Raw genomic sequence first — 27,806 nt, forward strand, 5'->3', positions numbered from 1 at the left:
ACCAGACTAAACAAATCCTGAGAGAGAGGTGGTGAGGTGTTTGGGTGCTGTTGCCAAATCTGTGGTGCAAAAATACTGGAAAATGACCGACACTGTCGTAGTGAAGAAGTTATCGGAGCTTCTTGTCAAGGATTTGAGAGCCGAACTGGAAAAGAGAGGCCTTGACCATAAAGGTGTTAAAGCTGTTCTTTTGGAAAGGCTGCAAGAGGTAATGGGTTTTTTCATGGTTTATTTTTGTCAGATTTGGTGGATGCTCTTTGCTGTATGTGCGCGGATTCGTTTGCTCAGCAGGGCGGGGAGGTAGCTTCTCCCTTCTCCCTTGTGTTGTTGTGTGCATGGAGATAGTTGTGTGCTAGTACTCGTAGTCGTAGCATGGTGGTAGAACATTCTACCCGAGTGAATTGCCTGTGATATTTTTTTCACAACACTCGGGAAAAGTACTGAGTATGAATGCTAACACACATTGGTGTATGGGTAAAATCCAAAACTAATATTCTTTTTCTCCGATGCAAATAGAAATAATAATGTGCAGTACCCCTGCCAAAACATAGGATTCAAACTGCCTCTAGCTCTAGCTACTGGGCAACCTCGGTAGTCTAGTTGGGGTGCCGCACCGCGGCGACCACCTTTTTGTACAGCTCTCGTTCAATGTTGTGAAATTCGTCATTTTTTACTGTATCCGTCCTAGTTTATCATCTTAGTTTGTCTTACTGGTCTACATTATGGCACCAGATGTGTGATGGTGTGGTTTCTTGTAGTTTTGATACCTCTGTTGAGCTATTGGACACATTTGTGCTACACTATCCAACGGAAACATTGCATGTGAGTGGCCATTACATGAACGCATTGTGTATGGACGCAAGGAACTGTTAAATCTTCGCGGATCTTTGGCAGGCATTGTCTTGCCCAATTTTACTTTTTAATATTTTATATCTTGCTGTACAACAGAGAATTATAAATTTCATGTATTTTTATATACTTGACGAATAAACCATTCAATTCAATTCAATTCAAAAAAGACACTGCGGATAACTTTCCGTATGGCGCCACCACTTTTTCACTCATTTTTACAAAAAAGTAATATCTCATTGAGGTAAATTTGATACTATATTATTTCATATCGAATGAATAAGTGGTGGCGCCATACAGAAACTTTTCGGACACTGCTCTAGAATTGTAAGGGTCGTGGGTTAGAATCCCAGCCTAGTATGCCTGTGATATTTTTTCACAGGACTAGGAAAAAGTATTGAGTATACAGTGATAACACACATCGGTGTATGGTTAAAAACCTAAACTAATATTCTTTATCCCCGATGTAAATTTAACATCTATTATATCGTTGCGGTACCCGCTGCCAAAACATAGGATTCGAATTGCCTACCGGGTAATCTCGGTAGTCTACATTGTAGTTGGTAAGACACTGCTCTAGAAATGAATTGCAAGTGTCGTGGGTTTGAATCCCACACTGTAAGTAATGTAACTGTGATTAACAATTACACAAAACTAGGGGTATTACTGAGTATACAGTGCTAACACACATCGGTGTATGGGTAAAAACTAAAATTAATTTTCACAGGTTTGTTATTTTATGCATGTTGAGATAAACCAAGTGAGAAGACTAGTCTTTGACAAATTACCAATAGTGTCTAGTGTTTTAAAATGTTTGCCCTAGTAGTATCCAGGGGGAATCCTTATCCCCTACAAATAATATAAAATTGCTTTGTTACATGTAGTCTGATCATACTAAGGTCGTAATAGGTAAAACCAACAAGTTAGCTGGTAGTTAGTTACACCATGGAGGAAATTCCTCCATGGTTTAGACTTATTCTAATTGTGATTACATTTATTAAAGCCATTATACACTTCTGGTACAGAAAAAAAAGTCACAGATTTACAAATAATTTACAGGGTTTACAGAAGGTTATGGTGAAAGACCCTTTTGAAATGTTATTCAATGAAATGCTTTACTTTTTGAGAAAACAATAAAACAATACCAATTCTCGTTAGCGAGAATTACGGATTTATTTTAAACATATATGTCATGACATGGCAAAACGCACAAAAACAAGAGTGGGTTTCCCATTCTTTTCTCCTGACTCCGATGACTGATTGAGCCTAAATTTTCACAGGTTTGTTATTTTATATTAAGTTGTGATACACGAAGTGTGGGACTTGGACAATACTGTTTACCGAAAGTGTATAATGGCTTTAAAGGCACAGAACATGTTGGGTAATATCTGTCAAAGACCAGTGTTCTCATTTGGTGTATCCCATCATAAGCATAAAATAACAAGCCTGTGAAAATTTGGGCTCCATTGGTCATCAAAGTTGCGAGAAAATTATGAAAGAAAAAACACATTTGTTGGACGAATTTGTGTGACTTCTAGCTAGAAGTCTTTTATTTTTTGAGTCAGAAATTACCTCTTTCTCAAAAACTACGTTATTTCAGAGGGAGTCTTTTCTCACAATGTCTTAAAATATCAACAGCTCTCCAACGCTCGTTATCAAGTAAATTTTTAAGTTAATGTTTGTTTTGAGTAACGACCAAAAGTGTACCATCCCTTTAAGGTTGTGTAGCAAGCACTACTTCCTTTACATCAGATGCAATAATGGGGACAAGCCAGTGATCCCACAAGTAAAACCAAGTGTGCCAAACTTATAATGTTATGGGTGAATGAACCCAATACCAAGTTTGAGTAAGGTTGAAAGAGCTTTTATTATTGGTAGGGGGGGGGGGGACAGAAAACCATGGTCCCTATTAAGTCCTTGATTTATACAAACAAGGTTTTTGATCTTTTGTTCAGCAGATTCCCTTTCAAGTCTGTCTCTGTGAATGCTTTCTGCTGAACAATGGCCACACCTTGAGGTTATGCAGGAAATGGCAAGGCAAAAAGCAGCGCTCTGAGTTACTGGTTATATGTATTAAAAACAAACTATAAATACATATAGTAGTAAACTTGTACAACAACCATGTAATAATTCTCTTTTGAGGTAGTGTTGGCTCTGAAAAGAGCCAGTTTGGTCTCATCATTTTTAACTTTACTCTGCTCGTCAAATCGTTGTCGCAGTGACTTTCTAGTTTGCCCTATGAGAGATGGCATATTGGTAGGGTTACTGGGTGCTTTGTGGGTGCACAGCTGACATCTAGGGCTGTTTCTGGGCTTGGTTCCATTTATAATAATAATAATAATAATAATAATAATAATAATAATAATAATAATAATAATAATAATAATAATAATAATAATAATAATAATAATAATAATAATAATAATAAGAATAATAAAAATAATAAGAATAATAATAATAATAAGAATAATAATAATATTAATATTAATAATAATAAAAATAATAATATCAAAGTCTTATTGTACTTATACTATAGCGCAAGTATCTACCAAACAAGGTACTGAAAGAGGCTATGTCAGATTTTTGGCCGATTTGACCCAACAATTTTGGTTTAAAATTCAATAGGTATTTTGATTGGGGAAGAGAAAGTTACAAGCTTTCATTTTGAGCCATTACTCGAAAAAGTCCACCAATTATTAGTAGCAGTGAAATAAAGTGCTCAAAATTAGTTTTTGTCGGGATCCCGACAATATATCACGTGACCAATTCTTATGTGTTTTATAAGAAACATTTTTTTAAAAATTCATGGTTCCTGACCATTAAAAGTTATTTAAGTTAAACTTTTTTTCATTAGAGCGGGTGATACTCTTTGAACAACCATTCACTCAAAAAAATCTATTTTTTAATGTTTGGGGCCCAAAATCTGACATAGCATCTTCAAATTCTAAGTATACATTTATACAGAAATTGAGGTTATTGATAGTTATGAATTCTGAGACCCAATTATGTAGCACCTTATAAGGGTTTACAAGGTGCTACAAGTGTCCGTCGATCGATATATAGAAAAAAAGCTCAATAATCGGACTGATTTTGTTTACTGTTTGATTGTGAACAAAGCTCAACTGGTCAATACCAGTCATGCATTTGTGATTATTTACAGTTTTCATTTACTGTTAATTTTTTTTATTTGGTACTGATTTTAAGAATCCAATATTGTGGAAGTATGAACAAATGCAATTAATTAAAATGTGATTGGTCTTTTAATGAAATGTTTTCTTTGTCCTTTCTTACAGGCTTTGGTGGAGAATGGAGAAGATCCTGAAAACTTAATGTTTGAAAGTTGCGTTTCACCTAAAGTCAAGACTACAAGTAAGTAAACCTGATCTCAGCTTATTGAGGTAACAACTGTAAGGTGATGCATCTTAAAGCCATTGGACACTTTCGGTAAACAAGTTGTCGAAAGGCCCACACTTTGCGTATCACAACTTATATATTAATAACAAACCTGTGAAAATTTAGGCTCAATCGGTCATCGGAGTCGGGAGAAAATAGTGGGAAAACCCACCCTTGTTTCCGCACGTTTCGCCTTGTCAACACATGTGTTTACGATAATCTGTAATTCTCGACATCGAGAATCGATAATTGTTTTAATGTTTTCTCAAAAAGTAAAGCATTTCATGAAACAATATTTCAAGAGAAGTCTTTTACCATTACCTTCTGTAAACCCTGTAAATTATTTGTAAATCTGTGAACTTTTTTTTTTTTTTTTTTTCTGTTCCGAAAGTGTATAATGGCTTTAAATTATAAAAGATGCATTTTTGAGAAGTTTGCACTTTTATAATAATAAAAAAAACATAGAGGGCATAAGCCAGAACCATAACCCCCATAAGTATGGAGACCGTACCTGGACGATCGCCAGTCACTCTTACCTGACAAAGTTTGCCTCCAAACAAATGGGAGACTCTCTGGGACGATAGAGGGCAGCAGACTTACCGGGTAAATCCATTGTTCTCAGAATTATGTGCATGCTCAGAACTACGTAAACAATGGAAATTTACCCGGTAAGTCTACTGCCACCTAGCGTTGGAAAGTCTCCTATTGACATAACTTAAAACCCTAACCATGCTAAACGCAACAGTATGCACAAATAAAAGTTGTTATACTCTGTTGCAGTTGGCAGTCAACTCCGATGTCATTCTTTGGCTGAAGTTGTTGCATTTAGCAGCAAAGTGATTTTACTTAATAGGGGTTGCATTTTGTTGTATTTTGCAGGTACATAAATTGATGTTTGATGTTTTTGGGTTATGGTGAATTGCAGTACAGTACACTAATATGAACATATTGTTGAATTTAGCAGGGCAAACACCCTTGCTCAGTCTTAAAGGAACACGTTGCCTTGGATCGGTCGAGTTGGTCTTTGAAAATCGTTCTGTAATCGTTTGTTGTAAAACTTATATGGTTAGAAAGATATTGTAAAAGTAGAATACAATGATCTACACATATATGCCTCGAAATTGCGTGGTTTTCTTTTTACCCTGTCGACTAACACGGTCGGCCATTTATGGGAGTCAAAATTTTGACTCCCATAAATGGCTGACCGTGATAGTTCGCGACGTAAAAGGAAAACCGTGCAGTTTCGAGTGATACTTGTGTGGATCATTATATTCTACTTTTAAAACATCTTTCTAACCATATGCATTTCATAACAAACGGTTTCAAACACTTTTAATAGACCAACTCGTCCGATCCAAGGCAACGTGTTCCTTTAACACAAACAACATGCCTGCACTTGTTGCATTTTGTTGCATTTGGCATGGTTCTCATTTCAACTGTAAATATTGCATTCTGTTGTATTTGGCAGGGTATATAATGGGGTGAGAGTTTTAATGAATAACCAGTCATGCCTTATAATACTTTTTAAATGGGTAAGTTTGACTAGTGTTAGGCTTTGATACAAGCTGACCGTCTTCGTTTCAAACTTGTTCTTTTTTGAAGGGGAGGAGACTCAAATCGGAGAGGCTGATGATGAGGAAGATGCTTTTGATGATGTTGGCGAGGAAGGAGGAGAGGTGGAGATTCTGGAAGAAGAAGATAACGAAATTGTCATGGAACTCATTGAAGATTCTGACGAAGCCAATCCAGTATGTATAGTAAGACGCAATCAATGATGTAGCCATGGCGGGCGGGCCTGCCCAGGACTCCTAATTATTGCCCAGCACTTTTTGGACTTAATTCATAGTGCCGCCCAACACAGATTTCACCTTAAAGGCAGTGGACACTTTTATTAATTACTCAAAATATTTATTAGCATCAAACTTTACATGGTAGCAAGTAATGGGGAGAAGTTGACAGTATAAACCAATGTGAGAAACAACTCCTTTTTAAAGTGAGGTAGTGTTCGAGAAAGAAGTAATTTTCCATGAATTTCGAGACCTCAGGTTTAGAATTTGAGGTCTCGAGATCAAGCATCTGAAAGCACACAACTTCGTGTGACAAGGGTGTTTTTTCTTTCATTATTATCTCGCAACTTCGATGACCAATTGAGCTCAAATTTTCACAGGTTTGTTATTTTGTGTACATGTTGAGATACACTAAGTAAGAAGACTGGTCTTTGACAATTACCAATAGTGTCCACTGCCTTAAAAAAAAATTCACTGTATGTTAATCTGAGACCCAGCTAATGGTAAGGATTATCAAATGTCACAGAGAATGAACACGATCAAAAGGCCATGTAATAGATTGTGTGGCCTCATATAACAAGAATAGTTTAAAAACCTGGCAGCATGCCTAAAGCTGGCACAATAATGGCCCAACAATTGAAACTGGATAATTTTGTTGGTCTGCTCTCCTTGGTGGAATTTATTTATAAAAAAGTATATTGTATTGCCCTCCACTAAAATTGGTCAAGCTACAACTCTTTCTATAAACATACAGATTTAATCTGCATCGTTTAAGCCCCTCAATAAAGGGGAGCAGTTGCTCCAGAAGCTCTAAAAAGGCGGACACAATCATATATGGCAGACACAACAATACAACACTATAAGGTTTGGGTTAGTGTGTCTGTACACACCCAAACCAAACAGTACACCCCTATCACTCTGCTATACCCCAAAAAGGCCTATTACTTCGAGATGAAATATTTCTTTTAAGAAGCATTTCATCTCATTTCATCTCATTTCATCGGTCAGTTCAGGTAAATAGTTGACATATTTGCTCACGGTCAAAAAATGATTTTTTTTTTATACTTTGTAGGTGGAAGGGCCTTGGGGTGCAAGTAAACAAAATTGCATTTCCAATTCCATATATAGCCCGTTGCCATGGTTACGGCTCATTTTGTTTTTTGGCCATTTTAGGCCGATTTTGGGGTCTGAAAAACTGTTTTTTAGCTCATATTTACAACTCCACCCGACCAAAAAGCAAAATTATTTCAAAAAACCTTGTATAACACTACAAAGTCTCATCCTTGGCCTTCCTTCAGAAAAAAAAATTATTGCTTTAAATATCACCCTTGTGCTATTTTTGCATCGTGCATTACAGTATGTTTTTAGAACTTGCAAAATCAACATTATATATGGAATTGAAAATGCAATTTTGTTTACTTGCACCGCAAGGCCCTTCCACCCACAAAGTATAAAAAAAAATCCTTTTTTGACCGTGAGCAAGTACATGTATGTCAACTATTTACCTGAAATGCTTCTTAATGTTTTTTATCATGGAAGTCTGCAGTAGGCTTCTAACAATAAGTATTAGTAATGCTTTCATACTTCACACTTAACGCTAACCTAAAATGAGTTTATAACACTAAGTGGTCTATTGTGTGTTTGTGTAGGAGGAAGAGGACATTTATGGGGATTTAGTTCATGACATTCAGGAGGACTTGGATGGAGAGAATGAAGAAGATGTCTTTAATTTGAGCCTGGAGAATGAACAAATGGTTACTAATGAGGTAAGGCATCCAAACAATGGCAGATTTCTGGAACTACTTGTTGCGCCCTCTTCAGTTGAGTTACATTTGTGTGATTTAATTTTACATTTCTGAGCTCTTCGACAATTTTGGCAGGGGTTGGAATAGCTCTGTAATCAATCAACATTTGGTGATATTCTTTCTGAAAATAACTTTCTGATGACATTGGTTGATACTGTGAACAATAATATTCTGTTGACGTACTCGGCGCTTGTTGAATTTGTTGGCACTAGCATCAAGACCATTTTTATATGGCAAATATTCACAGAAATATCAGGGCCGCACAAACTTACCTGAAGAAGAATTATGATTTGAAACGAAACTACTGTGGATTTGAGGAGGGTGTCATTTTGTACAAACTAAATAAAGCCTCTAAACCTGGCCAAACCCGCAAACTACAGCCCATATGGCTTGGGGCAATTGTTGGTTGTAGAACCTTTCTCTCCGGTACTTTTAAAGATTCACGGTAGGAAGAAGATCACAGTCGTACATCACGATCTGCTCAAGAAGTGCGAGAACCATGAGATCCCAATTTAGTTGAGGCGAATGTGTAATAAACTACTTGGAACCGACAGTTCAGAAGATGGTAAAGTAGTACACGAAGACTGTGGATTGGGTGGGTAATTTCCAGCAGCACCCAAGCGGGTAAAGATGAGAGTGTACAGGTGATCGATGAAAGTTTACCTTCAAAGGTCACCACTACCAAGAGTGGCAGAGAAATTAGGTTTCCTGCTCATTATCCGGATGGGGTTTAGACTAAAAAGAGATGTGAAATGGATAATTATTATTATTTTATTTTTTTTTCATTTCAATAAAGAATTTGTTTTTTGCAGCGCAAATATCCCTGTTTTCTTCAAAATTTGTTTTCATTTAAGAGGGTTTTAAATAAATTAGAAGATTTTCCCAACATTTGCATAAACATGAGCAACGTTGTGACGTAGTGGTCGGGAGCCCTCTTGCTTACGACCGCGCTTACGTTGCTGTCTTACCGATGTGCATCTGACATGACTTGTTGTCATGGACTGCTTAAAAGAGACAGACAAATAAAACTGCGCCTGCAAAAGTAGGTTACACTAGACTAAGGTTTTTTTTATTCCATACCTAAAGAGCGCAAGCTTGAAATTAAAATTGATTGTTATTACTCCTAAATTACATCCAACTACAAAAAATAACATGTAATCACACAATCATTACACTATGGGGGTACGACCATGTAACAATTCTCTTTTGAGTGAGTGTGGCACTGAAAAAAGCTGGTTTGGTCTCAGCATTTTGAACGTTATACTCTACTCGTCTTCAGAACAAAGCTAGAATGCCGGTGGTGATGCTGATTTAGTTTTTAAAATGCGCCTTGAACACCCAGCAGGGTGGATATGTGCGCATTACAAGTCATATTATTACTATTTATTATTAACAACTTTTTGAGGAGTAAGTCTTTGTTTGTTTTCTTAATACCTGCAGGAGGAAGAGGAGGATACAGAAGATGTTGAGGAGGACATCGAGGAAGACGGTGTAGAAGGTAGAGTTTCTAAGTCTTAAGTGTCTTAAAATCAACAAATGAATTATTGATGGTGTTTCTGTAACATGTAACAATGCAATGCGGTTCTAGGTCAAACACTAAGGTACCCAGTGAAACAGAAATACTTTGTCTGGTCTTTAGAGGGTATTAATATATTCAGGAGATGGGTGCATCTGTTGTAGACTACATGGTGTTTTCATGCACTCAAAGATTGGAGTACATTTCAGTTTGGAAGGGGGCAGGGCACAGGGCAAATACTCTCTCCAAAAAACATGATACACACCATATTCTTTTAGCCGTTAAAGAAAATGCATTGTATCGAAACTAACACCAAGGCTATCTCCTGAATTATTAGAATAGCATAGGATCGTTGACCACTATAGCCCATGTCCAGGATTTTATAATTGTGCAGTCCCCCAAAATTTGTCCAATGATCTTAGAAGGGAAAAAATGGGCTGGCAAGAGCATGTTTTTTTTCTTCAAGTTGCTTCTTAGGAAGCATTAGCGGTTACTAAAAGGAACTGAGTCATCCCCTAACAACGGATGACAAGGAAATGTAGTGAAAGCCAGAGAAGAAACAAGATCAGCTGCAGTGACTAGACCAGTTGCAAGTAATGTACTTTGTAACTTGTGACCAGAGCTGTAAGACTCGATGGTTGCTTGAGTCAATGAGTTTCAACACAACAGACCAGTTGCAAGTAATGAACTTTGTAACTTGTGACCAGAGCTGTAAGACTCGATGGATGCTTGAGTCAATGAGTTTCAACCCAACAGACCAGTTGCAAGTAACGTACTTTGTAATTTGTGACCAGAGCTGTAAGACTCGATGGATGCTTGAGTCAATGAGTTTCAACCCAACAGACCAGTTGCAAATAACGTACTTTGTAATTTGTGACCAGAGCTGTAAGACTCGATGGATGCTTCAGTAAATGAGTTTCAACCCAACAGACCAGTTGCAAGTAATGAACTTAGTAACTTGTGACCAGAGCTGTAAGACTCGATGGTTTCTTGAGTCAATGAGTTTCAACACAACAGACCAGTTGCAAGTACGTACTTTGTAATTTGTGACCAGAGCTGTAAGACTCGATGGATGCTTGAGTCAATGAGTTTCAACCCAACAGACCAGTTGCAAGTAACGTACTTTGTAATTTGTGACCAGAGCTGTATGACTCGATGGATGCTTGAGTCAATGAGTTTCAACCCAACAGACCAGTTGCAAGTACGTACTTTGTAATTTGTGACCAGAGCTGTAAGACTCGATGGATGCTTGAGTCAATGAGTTTCAACCCAATAGACCAGTTGAAAGTAACGTACTTTGTAATTTGTGACCAGAGCTGTAAGACTCGATGGATGCTTGAGTCAATGAGTTTCAACACAACAGACCAGTTGCAAGTAATGAACTTAGTAACTTGTGACCAGAGCTGTAAGACTCGATGGATGCTTGAGTCAATAAGTTTCAACCCAACAGACCAGTTGCAAGTAATGAACTTAGTAACTTGTGACCAGAGCTGTAAGACTCGATGGTTGCTTGAGTCAATGAGTTTCAACACAACAGCTGAGAGACTACGCATTGGAGTACCAACCTCAAGCGCATCTTTGGAGGACTCTGAACACAGTTTCATCAGGAGATTTCGGAAGAACTGTCGATGACATTTTATAGAAATTAGCCTTCGAGAAAGACTCTGCTAGGGTCAAAACATCGGGCCATTAACTAATTTTTGACATTTTATAGAATAACTTTTGTTGAACTAGTACCAGTGCACCATTTGGTGCAATAAAATTATTTGACTGATCGCCATGATGGACTAAATGTAGAATGATGTTGTTTCAGAACCATTAAACGATGCTGCGGTGACCATAACTGCTCAGTGTGTATGAGATAATTAACTGGATCCTGGCATTGCAATAGTGTATTCAGGCAAAGGAACTGCTGGTAGCCATGAAATAGTGGGGATTGAGAGACAACGAGCAATTTTCAAACCATATGTCATTGTGACGTTTTGAGAAACTTGTGACGTTTTGAGAAACTGATAATATACAAGAGACTGATTTCAACTGGAACATATCCTTGTCAGATGGAATATGAATTAATCCTGCTATACAGAAAGTGTGCGAGTATTGGAAGGAGTCGGGCGGATTACTCTTCAGGATGACTACTAGCAGATCTTGTGCTTCTGAAGGAGGAATGCAAGCTCCAATGAGTAGAGTGAACACTGGAACATTCTAGCAACCATATGAGACAAACGGGTGTGGACAATGGACATTACATGCCTTCACCTGAATGAGGACAGCCCTTTGAGGTTTTCTTTCTGACAAGACAAGAGGAGCAAAACCAATCAATATGTTCATCGTCGGATAATTGGTGGAGCCGTCATGAGAATCACACTACAAGCTACAAATACATGATGCCCAGTAACATTGTATAATTATCAGGAAAGTGCAACACCAGATTGGTTTGTTTCGTTCAGCAAGGATGACGACGAATCTACACCTTGGACACGCAACCGTCGGTCATGCTCGTCTACTTTTGTCTGGAAAAAAGAATGCTTCTATGAGGCAAAGAATGCATCAAGAGCTATTGCAAATTTCAGTGTATACTCCAAATAAAAGAAGCAAGAAGTGATCAACAGCCTAAAAGAATTAATCGAAAACAGTTTTGTTTAAACATTCTCTTCTGGCAAATTGGACTTGTTTTTCTCTCCCATTACAGACGGAAAAGACTGGTTCCATTCATGTGTTGACTGTCAGTGCTAAGATCATATTTGGGTGCAAGGAACCTTACAATGACCAAAGATTATTGCTCTTGCCAGCCGTTGGTTGTAGAAACCCCTTTTTTTCTTGCCATCTGTACAAGATAACATTCTTTCCCTAATTGCTAATGTGTAGTAGTTCATCTTTGTATTACCAACTCCCCATCTTGTTATATATGTAACCATCATCATCATGTTTTTTTAACATACATCTGTTCCTACAGGTACCATTTTTCTTTTTCTTTTGTTGTATATGTTTTTTATGTGAGCACTGTTTTAGCCTCTACCGTTCCTGTGTGCTTGCAACTGAGGAGTGCACAGAGACACAATGGGTAGAGTAACCAGGGTCTTCCCTCATAGGTGCAGAAGCAATCACAGAGGAGGATGTGGCTCATCCCGCTTCTGCCACCAGTGATAAAGATGAATATGAGGTTGAATTTGCTAACGACGCCAAGATCTCAGACAAAGAAGGCAAGGCTGGAGACCAGTCACCGGAGAAGCGGACAACCCAGGCTGCGGGTCAGAAGAGTCATGGGGAGAGAGCGGACAAAAGCAAAGGGGAGAACTCTGATAAAAACTTGAAAAGCTCAACCAAAGAATCTAAAGTAAATGAGGCAAAAACTGACCCAACTGGTAAAAATAATAGAGAATCATCATCTGAGAAGAAAGCGACCCCCGCCTCAGGATCTGAGACTGCACTCACTAAAAGGTTTGATTTCATTGCTTGCATTGTTCACATGCAGTACAAAAAGAATTTATGGAGAAAGTGTAAGTTTTTGAAACCAAATATCATGGGAAGTTTCTTTTGGGTTGTTTTTCCCAACTAGCATTTTCTTAACTACTCCCACTTTTCCAACTTTTCATCAATTACACAAAACACATTTAATGGTGTACTTCACTGGTGTACTTACCATGCTTACCAACCACATTTTAAGACTAAACATTTCTATAAACTAACACGCAAATTTATCGTTCATTTGCAAAAATATCTTAATAAATGGACAAACAATCATGCAAATAAATCCTCTAATGATCATTATGTTTCCTGGATAAACCTACCCATATGGCATAATGGCTTAACAGTGGGATTCGGAGGCACGCCGTATGCTGATGTACATGTAGAGATCAGAGCCATTAGACAAACTGCTGCAATGAGAGTGGTTAACTGGAGAAGCTACTCAGGCCAAATGACATGGCTCTGCTTACCGCAAAATGCTGCACTTATGATCACCATTCTCCGCTAATAAACTGTGCAAGTGCTAAACTTCTGCGCTAGCTTTGTAAGTGGAGTACTCATAGCAAAAAGTTCTGCTAACCTGTGAAATAGGCTCAACGTAAGCGTGTAATTCCCTGCTTCTAAAGAACTGGGGCCAATTTCATAGAGCTGCTTAAGCAAAAAATTTGCTTAAGCACGAAAATAGCTCGCTTATTTTACACATGTTACTGGCAAAAATTTCATGCCATATACATTGCTTATGACTAGTATTTAGCTGTTGTTTACTTAGCATAACAATTGAGTGGAGTCTTGGCTGGTAATCTGATTTTACTAAGCAATGAATTTTTTGCTTAAGCAAAAATATTTGCTTAAGCAGCTCTATGAAATTGGGCCCTGTTACTTTGCTAGTAGTAAGCGGAGCCATGCAATTAGACCCAGTTGTGCTCAATTGCAATGGAGCTTGGGCCCCATTGGAATAGGAAAGGTTCACATGGTACATTTTTGGTGTAGCACTTGCTTAAAAAGTATCATACAACTGTGATATAAGATTCCTCCATCATGATTAGAATGCGACAATGAACATTTTAAGATTGTTGTATTCTAAAAACACAACAAGAAACTAAGACAACTTTGTAAAAAAGTTACTAATAACATTACCATTTTAAAACCGATGAGTTCGTTGTTTAAATTGTGCACAACTGTCGTAAACCATTCCACCACTACAATTGTCGTTTTTTTTTTTTACTGCTGCCTGTAAATGGCTCTTCATAGATGGAAGAAACTTTTTAAACAATGGGAAATAGATATTGGGATACCCAGCACAGGCCTAATCTGTGGCACTGATTTAAATCGCATTATGATATCTTTAGGAGGCTAATATTAAGAATGGATGCATCTCCACAATTAGTGTTTAGTATGAGAAAGTTATTGGGATGGCCAGCTTTGTAGATTAAAAACCAGTTTCTCAGTTTGCCATTGATGGAATTGTTTGTGTACCCCATGCCACGTTGGTGCTCCAAAGCTGCTGGTGCTGAGATTCTTGAGTTTAATGTAATTTCTTGTGGTATTGGGACATGATATGCTTGAAAATTTGCCAAGTTGCTTAGAGTAGAAGGCAAAATGAGATTTAGTCTGTTCATGGTAGTTATGAATTTTCGAATGGTGTCAAGTTTTTGGTTCTTTGGTGAGGTGTGAGTTGACAGGATTGTGAGATGCTGTAGGCTATGTCATCGATCACCTATGAGATGCAATACACAATATTGAAATGTGTTTTTGAGCAGTGATAACATCAAAACTCTTGGCTGATCCTGTTGTTTGTTTGGAATCCTTCTTTAAACAACTGGTCAATCAAATGATTTAGGGTCCTTGTGAAGCCAAATGATAGTTGAGTATCAAGTTTGTGGGTTGTGAGTTGTCTGTTCGCTTTGTATGGTTGTAATTGGAGATGACCAGTCCAAGTAACCGGTTCCTGATCCTGATTCTTAAACCTGCTGCTGTTCCTGATACCTGCTTCTTTGTAAGAAAACAGTAAGACAGCCTGACAATCTCTACATCTTTATGAAAATATTCTACTTGTGTCTCTTTGAGAGAACATCTAGCCACCCACATGGACCTTTCAGGAGCTAGAATCTGTTACGCTGACTTCAGGGGCCTTCCTCGAGCTGGTGACTGATGAATTTAGATTCACGGGTAGACCATGAGTTTGTGACTGATGTACCAAGCTTCCAGAGGTCTACCAGTAACTGTTGACTGAGAATTCATTGTTCCTGGGCGTTTTCCACAAGCTGGTGACTGATGTTTCCAGGTTCCAGGGCGTCTACGATGAGCTGGTGACTGATGAACCCAAGTTCCAGTCTGATCTACCATAACATGGTTACTGGTGAATCCAGGTGTCTGCATGGTCTACCATAAGCTGGTGATTGATGAACCAAGGTTCCAGTGGGTCTGTCGTGAGCTGGTGACTGATGAAGTAAAGTTGCAGGGGGGGGGGGTCTGTCATGAGCTGGTGATTGATGAAACAAAGGTTCTAGCAGGGTCTACAAGGAGCTGTTGACTGATGAAGTAAAGTTCCAGGGGTCTGCCATGAGCTACTGACTGATGAATCCAGTTTCCAGCAGGATCTACTAGCAGCTGGTGACTGATGAACCCACGTTCCAGGGGGTCTGCAGTGGGTTGTGATGGATGAACCAAGGTTCCAGTAGGATCTACTAGGAGCTGGTGAGCGATGAACCCACGTTCCAGGGGGTCTGCCATGAGTTGGTGACGGATGAACCCAAGTCCAGGGGGTCTGCAGTGGGCTGTGATGGATGAACCAAGGTTCCAGCAGGATCTACTAGGAGCAGGTGAACGATGAACCCATGTTCCAGGGGATCTGCCATGAACTGGTGATGGATGAACCCAAGTTCCAGGGGTCTACCATGGGCTGTGATGGATGGACCAAGGTTCCAGCAGGATCTACTTGGAGCTGGTGAGCGATGAACCCATGTTCCAGAGGGTCTGCCGTGAGCTGGTGATGGATGAACCCAAGTTCCAGGGGGTCTGCAGTGGGCTGTGATGGATGAACCAAGGTTCCAGCAGGATCTACTAGGAGCTGGTGAACGATGAACCCATGTTCCAGGGGGTCTGCCATGAGCTGGTGATGGATGAACCCAAGTTCCAGGGGGTCTGCAGTGGGCTGTGATGGATGAACCAAGGTTCCAGCCTGGTCTGACATGAGCTGGTAATTGAGAAACCCAGGTTGATTTGGGTCTGCTATGAGCCGGTGACTGGTGATTCAAGGTTCCAGGGGTCTACCATGAGCTAATGATGCAAAATTCCAGTTGGACCACAAAGAGCTGGTGACCGATGAACCCAGGTTTTGGGCTCAGGGGGGGGGGGGTGTCTTCCATGAGCTGGCCTTCTTTGTGGTCATCTAGAGCAGCATAAGAGCTTGTGGTGATGACTTGGCTGGTATTTAACTCGTAGATAACAACAAACCCAACAACTACAAATATCTGTTCAGAAATAGCTCAATACAAATCAAAACATCTGTAGTTCGATAACTGAAAACAAATTGTTTACTTTTAGGAGTTGTTATTTTATTTCAACAATTTTTGGGGTTGAACAAAGAATTGACTAAAGTGGGATTCGAACCAACGATCTCCGGATTAACGTGCCGGCGCTCTACCAACTGAGCTATCTAGCCCTATATTGGCGGTGTCCCTATTTTGTCAATATCTTTGTTCGGGGTGCCAGTCAGAAGCCATACAACCGTTAACTGCCGTGTAGCCAGGGATCACACCCAAATTACGATACAACCTGGGAAGCGGCAGCTAGGGGATCACCTTAAGGGGATGCGACTTTTTGTTTCAGATATCAATATAAACCACATGGGAAACTGACTGGGTAAATTTGTAAATCATTTTGGGGGTTGAACAAAGAATTGACTAGAGTGGGATTCGAACCAACGACCTCCGGATTAACGTGCCGGCGCTCTACCAACTGAGCTATCTAGCCCTATATTGGCGGTGTCCCTATTTTGTCAATATCTTTGTTCGGGGTGCCAGTCAGATGCCATACAACCGTTAACTGCCGTGTAGCCAGGGATCACACCTAAATTACGATACAACCTGGGAAGCGGCAGCTAGGGGATCACCTTAAGGGGATGCGACTTTTTGTTTCAGATATCAATATAAACCACATGGGAAACTGACTGGGTAAATTTGTAAATCATTTTGGGGGTTGAACAAAGAATTGACTAGAGTGGGATTCGAACCAACGACCTCCGGATTAACATGCCGGCGCTCTACCAACTGAGCTATCTAGCCCTATATTGGCGGTGTCCCTATTTTGTCAATATCTTTGTTCGGGGTGCTAGTCAGAAGCCATACAACCGTTAACTGCCGTGTAGCCAGGGATCACACCCAAATTACGATACAACCTGGGAAGCGGCATCTAGGGGATCACCTTAAGGGGATGCGACTTTTTGTTTCAACTAGTAAACAAGATTGAGTTTTTGGACATAAGAAATTTAAAAACTGAAGAAATAAGAAAATTGTGTTATACATGGTTTCTTAACTTTCAAAACAAACCTGTTTTTAATGCGTAATTTTTGTTAACATTTTGAAATAATTGTGTGTTTTTTCCAGCTCCACTTCTGCCAGTACGGCTCAATCAAAAGATAGCAAAGGTAAAATATTACAACTCTGACCATGGGCATATTAACATTTGCAAACAGTAATAAAGGTACATGTACTACTGTCCTTATCCAAAACTGCTTACTGCAAGTTTAAGCATGGCTTGATGCAGATGACACATGACCAAGGGACAGTATTTTGAGCATAGGACCAGGAAAGTTAGTCTTTAGTCCTAAATGTATTGACAGCTTCAGCTACCACTACTGCGGCATAGGGATCCAGACTATGCAAATAGCAATCTACACTAATGCTAAAAACATAAGCTAGGTACCCGGATCTCATACAAAAGTGGCAAATTTCAATATTGTATGGTTACTTAGCAAATAACTCGCACTACTAGTGCAGTTTGGCGTGTCGATGACACTGTGGTCGGATAGCTGTTGTTGCATGTTTGTCTGACAGCAGGATATTTTAGAGGAACACATTGCCTTGGATTGGTCGCGTTGGTATTTGAAAAGCTTTTGAAGCTGTTTGTTATACATTGTACTTGTAGATAATTTAAAAGTAGAATATAATGATCCACACAAACAGGCTTCAAAATTGCATGGGTTTCCTTTTACGTCGGGAAGAAACACAGTTCGCCGCTTTGATGAGTCATAAAATTGCTGACCGTGTTAGTTGGCGAAGTAAAAGGAAAACTGCAATTTCGACTGATATTTTTGTGGATCATTATATTCTACTTTTAAAATATCTTTCTAATCATATGCTTTTCATAACGACCGGTTTCAAATGCTTTTTAAAAACCAACTCGTCCAATCCAAGACAATATGTTCCTAAAGCAAAGTCTGCGTCATTAGTGCAGGGTGTTTTTCAGCCATCCCAAATATGTAACTTTGTGCTATTTTGTTGGGAAAATTCCAATTCTAAACCTGTTCAGTAAATGAGAAGAGAGAAAGACAAAAAAACAGTTGGAAAGTCTGTTCTGGTCTTTAATAAAATATATCTGGTTCTGAAATTATTTAAGAAATATTGTCTGCATGAACAGCTCTCTGAAATTTGCCCCTTGAGGTAAAGAGCTTAGACAAACCCATTTGATGGATTTGAAATGGATGTTAGGCTGTTTGTCTGTCTGTTTGTTTATTCGCTTACACATTTAGGCTATTTGTTTATTTTCCTTAAGACTCTAAGGGAAGCAAGAAGTCATCTTCCACTAATAGCAACTTGTGGGTGAGCGGACTGTCTAAAGAAACACGTGCTGCTGATCTGAAGTCTGCTTTCAGCAAATATGGAAAGGTAAAAATTTAGGGACAGTTTGGTGATAATAGAATTTAAAAATGTCTGTTGGATATTTTTATGAGGGGGGGGGGCGGGGTCGAGCTTACATGAGGACTTCAAGTAATTGAGTCACATACATTGTAGCTTACTGTTTGCTAAATTATGTGTGTTAATGGGTGGCTAGTGCATGTGTAATAAGTCCCTAAAACACTTGTCTACCACCAATGTTGGCTAGCTTACCGGCCCTGGTTCCATTCCTGGCTTAGGCAATACGTGAGTAGAGTTTTGCGTTGATTCTCTCCTGTGCTACATTTTCGTCGACCTAAATCTTCTTCCATGTCAAGGAAAACAAATCCACTTCCAATCTCTGGTTGTGCTCTGAGGTAAAAAATTATTTTATTTTAACATACTTTGTTAGGATCAGTATATTGAGTTTTTAGTTACTATCAGAAACTATTACTTAGAAACCCCGATTAAAGGCCGTAGACAACAGTGGAAATTACTCAAAATAATTATTACCATAAAACCATACTTGGTAACAAGTAATGGAGAGCTGTTGATAGTGAGAAACGGCTCCCTCTGAAGTAACATAGTTTTCAAGAAAGAAGTAATTTTCCACGAATTTGATTTCGAGACATCAGAATTAGATTTTGAGGTCTCGAAATCAAGCATGTGAAAGCACACAGCTCTGTACGAAATGGGTGTCTTTTCTTTCATTATTTATCTCGCAACTTCGTTGACCAATTGTGCTCAAATTTTCACAATTTTTTTTTGTATGCATATGTTGAGTGTTGAGATACACAAAGTAAGAAGACAGGTGTTTTTATAATAGTGTCCAGTGTCTTTATAAAAACGCTATTTAAATGCATGTTATCTATATAGCTTGATGTGGCTGGCTCCCCTTCCATGCCTGTTACTCAACCATGATGCAGCTGCATTCTTCGCAATGCAGCTTCTTGGCTGTGAGTAAAGATGATTAGCTTCCCAAATTAATTTTATCTTTATAATTCTTTTTGGTCTAGGTGATTGGAGCCAAGATAATATGGAATGCCAAACTTCCAGGCCACCATTGCTTCGGTTTCCTGTCAATGTCATCAAACCCTGAAGCAGCTAATGCCCTCAAGCAACTAAACCACACTGTTTTACATGGACGCACCATTGATGTTACGTGGGTAAGTCGACCCTTAACAGTGTATTGCCACAATGTTTACGACTGTGTATTTGAAGTGTTGTTTTTCAGCATCGTTTATAAAGCATTTGTATTGAATACAACCTCCAAAAAAAGCAGGGTGAGTTATTTTATATTTATAACACCCCTTACAAAAGTTCTGCCTTTTCATTGGTTTAGAGCGTGTCACATGATATGTCTTAGTTTTACTGGAAACCCGGCTGTGCCGTGTGATAGTCAATTGCCATGCAATAGTAAAACTACTACATGGCGCGCGCGGTACCCAGACGTCTTTTTACCCTCCTCAAACCCAATCAGTTGTGCATTAGTGTATCAGAAATGTGCCTATGAAATTAACGCGTTTGAGGATGATAAATAGTCTGTTGGGATGTTATAACACAAACATTTACTGCTTTTACTTGTGCTATGGTTAAAACTCTGACTCCCGAGCTGATCCCTGGACCGTTCCTTTTCCAGGGATCACTATGGCCGAGCAGCTAAGACCACCGGATTCAAGCTCTGCTGTTTTGATCAGCAGAGTTTGGGTTTGAATCTCACACTTGCTACATAAAATTGGGGAGGTAGTGCTTTCTGCTCTACTGGCCAGACTTCGGACTGATGATACCTAAGCCTACATCCGTATGGACTGTAAAAGGGGTAACCCTGTTTCAGCCCTAGGAGTAGGTGGCAACGGCCTCTGGACAAAAAAAATTGTAGCCCACACCTTGAAGTGGCCTTCAGGCCTTGGGTGTCTGGCAAGTTGCAAAAAAAAAAAAAAAAAAAAACCTCGGGAGTCGTAGTTTTAACCAAAGCACTCGAAGCAGTCGATATTTGTATACTGAGTGCAGGCCTGATGCTTCCTCGAGGCATTTTTCTATGTTGCAACCCAATTTTCTCCTAGAGTTGCCTTTACAAAGGAGAAAACTGCCCTAATATTTTCATTAAGGAAGCATCAGGCCTGTTCGTGTCAGTTTTGTTGCACAACATTATTTTTATTCATGTGCTTTAAAATCTACAAATAACATGTAAAGAAGTGCTCAATAGTCTGCCTCATACTCATGTCACGTGATATTTGCCAAAATGAACTACATGTAGTTTGATACAAAATAGTTTGATCGGAATATTGAAGAGACAAACTGAACAGCAGAATGTACACAACCAGGGCAGCACATTGATCTTCATTTTCAAGTCTTTCAAGAAACACATCTTATTCCCTACCTGTTAAGAATGTTTGTTGTGTTCATACTTGCTTATTTCATGCGCAAAAGATAAGATAGAATCACATTAATAATCTCAAAGTTGTTTTCATTGAGAGTGTTTTAAAGGGCTGATTGGAATCAATATCATGTTCATGTCAGTTGAGCTTTTGGATTTGTGTTCAAACTACATACTGGTCCAATGTACACCATCTCTGTAAATGCAAAATTGGTGTTACATTTGCTTTTCTTTCTAGGCTCGTAACCAAACTCCAACCCCTCTCAACCAGAAATCCTCTTCAACTTCATCGTCTTCATCAGCCACTCCTGCAACGGCCAAGAAGGAAACGAAAGAGACACCCGTCACGGACGGCAACAAGCCAGTGCCAAAACCAGTTGCAAAGGACACCAAGGACACTTCAGAGAAGAAAGATGAGAAAGCAACCCCAGCCAAGGTTGAGAAGACCGTGACGAAGAAGGACGATACACCTGGGAAAAAAGAAGAGGGTAAAAGCAATAGAAGCTCCTCGACTAACTCCAGTAGTCAAGGTTTGTCAGCAAAACTTTAATTTAAAGGAACACGTTGCCTTGGATCGGACGACTTGGTCTATAAAAAAGCGTTTGCAACCGTTTGTTAAAAACTGCATATGGTTGGAAAGATGTTTAAAAAGAAGAATACAACGATCCACACAAGTTTGCCTCGAAATTGCGTGGTTTTCCTTTTACTTTGCAAACTAACACGGTCGGCCATTTACAATGTATGGGAGTCAGATGGCCGACCGTGTTAGTCGACAAGGTAAAAGGAAAACCGTGCAATTTCGAGGCATGTTTGTGTGGATCATTGTATTCTACTTTTACAGCATCTGTCTACCCATATGCATTTTATAACAAACGCTTTTCAAAGACCAACTCGACCGATCTAAGGCAATGTGTTTCTTTAAATGAAATTGATTCCTATGATCCACTTCTAAAAACAGACAATATAAATTAAATGGCACCCTTGCACAAAGATGACAAAATAGGGAGACGCAAACATAAGGCTAGATAGCTCAGTTGGTAGAGCACAGGCACATTCCGGGGGTTGTTGTTTCAAATTCCACTCGAGTCAAAGTTTCTTTTTTCAACCCAAAATTTTGCTCATTACCAAATATAAACAATAAAAAAACTTTAAAGAAAACAAGAGTTGTTTTGCTGTGCTGTGCTATGAAACAGCTTATAACTGTAAACTTACAAGTACATGTAACTTAAGAAAGAATTGTAAAAAAAATGTTTTAAAACTTAAAGCCATTATACACTTTCGATAAACAGTATTGTCCAAGTCCCACACTTTGTGTATCACAACTTCTATATAAAATAACAAACCTGTGAAAAATTAGGCTCAATCGGTCATCGGAGTCAGGAGAAAATAACTGGAAAACCCACTCTTGTTTCCGCGCGTTTCGCCGTGTCATGACATGTGTTTAAAATAAATCTGTAATTCTCGCTATCGAGAATTTATATTGTCTTACTGTTTTCTCAAAAAGTAAAGCATTTCATGGACTAATATTTCAAGAGAAGTCTTTCACCATTACCTTCTGTAAACCCTGTAAATTATTTGTAAATCTAAGAACTTTTTTTTGTTTTGTACCGAAAGTGTATAATGGCTTTAACCTTAAAGAATGTTCATAGATTTACATTAAACTTACAGGGTTTGAAGATAATGATAGTGGAAAGCTTCCCTTCATATGTTACTTACTGAGGTGCTGTTTTTGAGAAATGAGTAAAACAATGTCATGAAAATATGTTTGTACATGCTTAAAATAATTTCTGTCTCATGAGACGAAAATTATTTTAATGACATTGTTGTACTCATTTCCCAAAAACTACAGCACCTCGGCACGTAATATTTTCAGGGAAGTTTTCAAACACCAGCAGTGTCTTATAACCACACTGTTTCTTTGTTTTGATCATTCAGGAAAGAATGCAAAGCAACCTTTGAGTAACAAAGATTCCACTAAAAAGACTGAAACCCCACCGGAGAGGAAAGACTCGCATCGAGCTAGCTCTCGATCAGACAATGAAAGATCAAAAAGTGTCCTTTCTTTGGATGAAATCAAAGAAAAGCAGAGGAGGGAAGAGAACAGGAAGAGAAAAGAAAGAGAAATGAGGGCAGATGATCGACGCCGAGATCGAGAGAGGGAGGAAAGATACAAGAGGGAGAGAGATGATATCCAACGAAAGTTTCGTGAAGAGGCAAGAAAATTGCGCAAGGAGAAGGAGCTACTGCAGATTGAGCAATCCAAACTGGACAAGGAAAAATCAGAGAGGATCAGGATTGAGAAGGAGCGCATCAAGCTGCAAAATGATCGGGAGAAATTCCAGAAGGAGCTTGAAGAGCATCGTAAGATGGAGGTACAGCTTAGGCAAGAGCAAGAGCGCCAGGCGACCCTCAAACGCACTTTGGAGACCTCAGGATTGGCACAGCAAGATTTAGGTTCCTACGGCGGCGACCACAAGCGTCGAGCCATGATGACCGATCCAATGGCAGGAAACTTCAGTACTCCTCCAACGGATACCAGATTGGTGGTCAGTGTTGGGGATCGCCATGTTGAGAAGTACGATCAGAGAGACAATCTTCAAGTGGGGGCCATGGCCACTATAGGCCAGAATGTGATGAAACAGTTAGGGTTTGTTGGCACTTCGCAGGATTTAGGTCAGACAGCATTCGGTAGTGCTCAGCATGAATCCAGTTCCAGAGGCCAGTTCAGAGACAGCTCCAGCCAGCGTCGCAATGACAGGCCACCTGATGATGAAACTCGACGATTTGACTCGGATAGGATAGAGGATGTTAGAAGCAACTCCCGTCAGAAGTCTATCAACAGAAATGATGATGCAACAAGACGGGATGAAGGGTCTCGGAGAAGAGGAGATAACTACAGGAGAGACGATGGATATAAGAGAATAGATGAGCCGGCAAGAAGACTGGAGTCATCTCAGAGTTCGGTCGGCAGACAAGACTCCAGCAGAAGGGATCTGGATAGGAATGAACGAAAGACCTCATCCGGAAATCGAAGTGATCGATACCAAGGGTCTACAAGGGGAGGTGATAGCTCTTTCTCGCAGAGGGAAAACCGAGATTATAGAGACAACCGAGATAAACCAAGGGATGCAGGCTCTATAAGGATTTCTTCACACAGTGGCGACTCTCGCGATAGCTGGAAAGGAGGTCATGACGGAAATACTACTGGAACCTCTGGGAGTAGCTGGAAGGCCAACGTAGGTGTTGTAGACAACCAGAATCTGAACCGTAATCAAACCGCAAACCAGTTTGGGTCTTTCCAGCAGCAGCAGCAACAGCAGCAGAAAACGGGGTTCCAAGCGCAGACTGCTTTGCAGACATCCATATCGAATACCATTCCCAACATGAGAAGGACTTCTATCTTAGGCAGAGGGGACGTCTTGATGAATCAGCAGCAAGAGCCGCAGCAGATCAGAGGAAGTATTCTCGGGACCCCACCATCGCAGGAGTCAGCCAGCTGGCCACCGAGTAACCTGGACCCTCCAATGAGCCGTGGGTCTGGTTCCTTGAATATGTCTGCAGCAGCTCCAATCATTTCCACCCTGATGAATCAGAGCCAGCCTTTGGGGTCATTAATGACAAACCCCTCGATGACCACTCAGCTCTTGAGTGGAGGTCTTGTGTCTGGGGGAAGCACAGGGGGTCTGATGGGTAGCATGAGCACCTCCTTAATGGGTAGTGTCAGTGGTGGTCTGGGAACAGTTAGTGGTGGTCTTGGTAGAGCCAGTACTGGTCTTGGTAGAGTCGGTGCTGGTCTTGGTGGAGTCAGTGGAGGTCTCGGAGGGGGTCTTGGAGGAGGTCTTAGTGGAGGTCTTGGAGGAGGTCTTGGAGGAGGTCTAGGAGGAGGTCTTGGAGGAGGTCTTGGTGGAGGCTTGGGAGGGAATATGGGGATGGTTCCACAGGTGGGCATGGGAACCAGCAGCTTCATGGGGACACAGATGCAGACAGGTGGAGCTGGCGGTAACGTTGGGATGGATCAATTTCAACCGATGCAGCCTGAAAACCGGTTCAACCAGCGTCGTTATTGATAATCCTGTAAGTGTAAATCATGTCAAACCTCAAACCTTGCCTTTGTGTTATGGACCATGCATTTCTGGATAAACATGTACCCAGATGTTGCCGTCCTAAACATGTTCCGGTCCTTTAAATGCAAGTAAAGCTTTTAAAGTGCTCTACTTGAATTTATGAGCAGAGCTCTTTGCACTCCTGAGAACCAAACATCACATAGTATTAGTCTAAAAAGTGATTCGTATGCACATTGCAAGATAAAATTGCGGACTAGCTATGATTGTGTTTCACAATCAAAGCAACGTTATTTGCCTTAAATTTCTTTGTTAATTAATTGTTTCCCAGATTAAAAAAAGAAGACTTAGAATTTTAAGGAGTGCCCTGTTTGTAATCCAAGGACAGAGGAAAATGATGGCACTCGCTCCCCCTAAAAATAAAGATCAGTTCTAGTGAAAAATCTTTACACTGGTATAAACTTTAAGGAAGTTAGTGGGAAGTCAAAATAGTTGTTTAAGCAGCCACATTGCCTTTGGATAGGATGCTTTTGACTTTAAAACGCATTCGTTATGAAATAAATATGAAAAGTAGGGTGTAATGATTCACATCAATATCCCTTGAAATTATGTGGTTTTTGTGTAATTTCATGACGGAACACAGTCCCCTAGTTTATAGAATCAAATTTGTGACTTGACAAAATGGCAGACCATATGTTCTGCTGGTTTTATTTCCAGAGGCAATTTTTGGTTTTAACATTTTGAGAGAAATGAAGGCAACGTGCCCATGTATCCTTCTCTATCAGCTCTGTAGGCTTAAAGAGTTTGGACCTGCTGCAGCCAACAAATTACAGCTGCCAAAGCCCAACAAATTACATCTGCTAAGCAAAATGCTCTTTGTAAATTTGTTTAGATGATTTGTTTCAAAATCGTCTGCTTTTCTATGTACATTTGTTCGTCATGAGAATTCGTCATAGAAAGATAGTGCAGAATCCCATGTAGATAATGAAGTACATGGATTTTCCAAGTGTTTGGAATATTGTTTTTATTACTAACAAATAGTTTGATGTGAACCAGGTTTTTTTTTGCTAATGCAGTTTTGTTTTTCTATCTTTACTGACACAGAAGCACTTGAGCTAGAAATGTTACTGCATTTACATAGCTGATTTACAGTACCATATTGGCGCAAACCAACTTACCATTTCTTTTATGTTTTCTAACTCCATTGCCATTTGGGTTACATTATCATGGAAGGTGTAGACCAGAACATGGTTTCTAAACAGTAAATTCTTTTTGTAAAGGGCTAGCTAATTTTAAAACTTGTTTCCAATAACGAAATTGGTTAACAGGCATGCACTTTTCTCTCAAATCAGCTGATTTCCTCTTTTTTAATCTCAGTTTTATTAACCAAAAGTGAAAAATACTATACAAAATCATTGAAATTTTGTAATCTCCTTATTTGTATGTTAAGTTCCAATAGAAATGTCAAAAACAATTTTATTGCTTATCATCTTTCTTTTTTCATCTATTGTTTTTTTTTTAAATTTGCTTGCCGTATTGTGAAATAATATTTAAAAAAAAAACTAGTGTTTAGTATCTACATAAATAAAAAAGTAATTATGTTCTGTGATCAGAAACTTATTTGGTATAAAACTTGCCTGTTTTCCGGTTTATGATAGATATAATAATAATGAACATTTCTAGTGCGCCATGTCTATCAATGATGACACTCCTGGCGCAAAAAAACAAGAACTCTGCTAATACACAATGACACAAGACAACTAAAAGTTTGGAGGCTATTGTTTCCGAAATAGATATGTTTTGAGGTGAGTTTTGAATTTGGAACAAGTATCTGCTTTTCTGAGTTGAAGTGGGACGCTATTCCAAAGAGATGAGTTCAGTTATTGTTTCACATATGGGCTCGATTTCATAGAGCACTATTGATCTGAAGATGACCAACCTCTCCCCATTACTCATTTCCATGTAAGGTTTTATGCTGATAATTATTTGGAGTAATTACCAATAGTGTCCACTGCCTTTAACAATTGGTAAAGGGAGAAATACATCATTGGTTTTTGGAATAGCACATCAAATTCAATCTGCTACTTTTCCTTGTCAAATTTCCTAGGAAGAATTTAATTGGAATACACAATCTGAGAAACTTTTCGTGCAGAAACTTTTCTCAGATTTGAATTTGTGTTGAATTCCTCTTTCTAAACCCACATTTCTTTCAAGGGAATGTTTTCTTAAAGTGTTACATTGTCAACAGCTAGTGTTTCCTAAGAAGGGAGTGTTGTTTGTTGGTCATTGAATGTTGCTGTAATTATTAAAGGATAGTCGTTTCCAATCAATGGGAGACTTTCAGGACGCTAGGTGGCAGCAGACTTACCAGGTAAATTTCCATTGTTTACGTCGTTCTGAGCATGCGCCCATTACTGAGAACAATGGATTTTACCTGGTCTGCTGCCACCAAGCGTCCTGAAAGTCTTCCATTGGATCGCCGAGTCATCATGTGTTGAAGTATAAGACACACTTAGTCTGCTATTCAAATTATGTTTATCGTATTAGAGAACTGGAGCTTGTGGAGTTCTGTTGGTTTCCTTACCTGTTTGTATTTGGTTACATGTGAAAGTTTTCATCTCGCGGTTGGAGAAATAAATTTTAAGAATCTTCCATCATTTATAACTTGTTAAAA

General features: G+C 39.4%; 1 protein-coding gene and 1 non-coding gene across 3 annotated transcripts; one reads left to right on the forward strand and one right to left on the reverse strand.

Moving 5' to 3' along the window:
- LOC139937028 (uncharacterized) lies at positions 1-27,789 on the forward strand. 2 transcript variants are annotated; one of them, XM_071931974.1, is made up of 11 exons: positions 1-208; positions 4,143-4,218; positions 5,845-5,990; positions 7,679-7,795; positions 9,275-9,332; positions 12,443-12,791; positions 17,426-17,466; positions 18,594-18,706; positions 19,711-19,860; positions 21,310-21,601; positions 23,007-27,789. In XM_071931974.1, the coding sequence occupies exons 1-11, from the start codon at positions 83-85 to the stop codon at positions 25,136-25,138; spliced, it is 3,600 nt and encodes a 1,199-aa protein (XP_071788075.1). In that variant the 5' UTR covers positions 1-82; the 3' UTR covers positions 25,139-27,789. The 2 variants fall into 2 exon arrangements, with proteins under 2 accessions (XP_071788075.1, XP_071788076.1); XM_071931975.1 differs by having other exon boundaries at positions 12,449-12,791.
- Trnan-guu (transfer RNA asparagine (anticodon GUU)) lies at positions 17,032-17,104 on the reverse strand. The gene has a single exon. It is a non-coding gene; the product is annotated as a tRNA-Asn (tRNA).
- Positions 27,790-27,806: the final 17 nt, after the last annotated feature.

Source organism: Asterias amurensis, chromosome 5 (genome assembly GCF_032118995.1).
Source record: "Asterias amurensis chromosome 5, ASM3211899v1".
NCBI classification, from domain to species: Eukaryota; Metazoa; Echinodermata; class Asteroidea; order Forcipulatida; family Asteriidae; genus Asterias; species Asterias amurensis.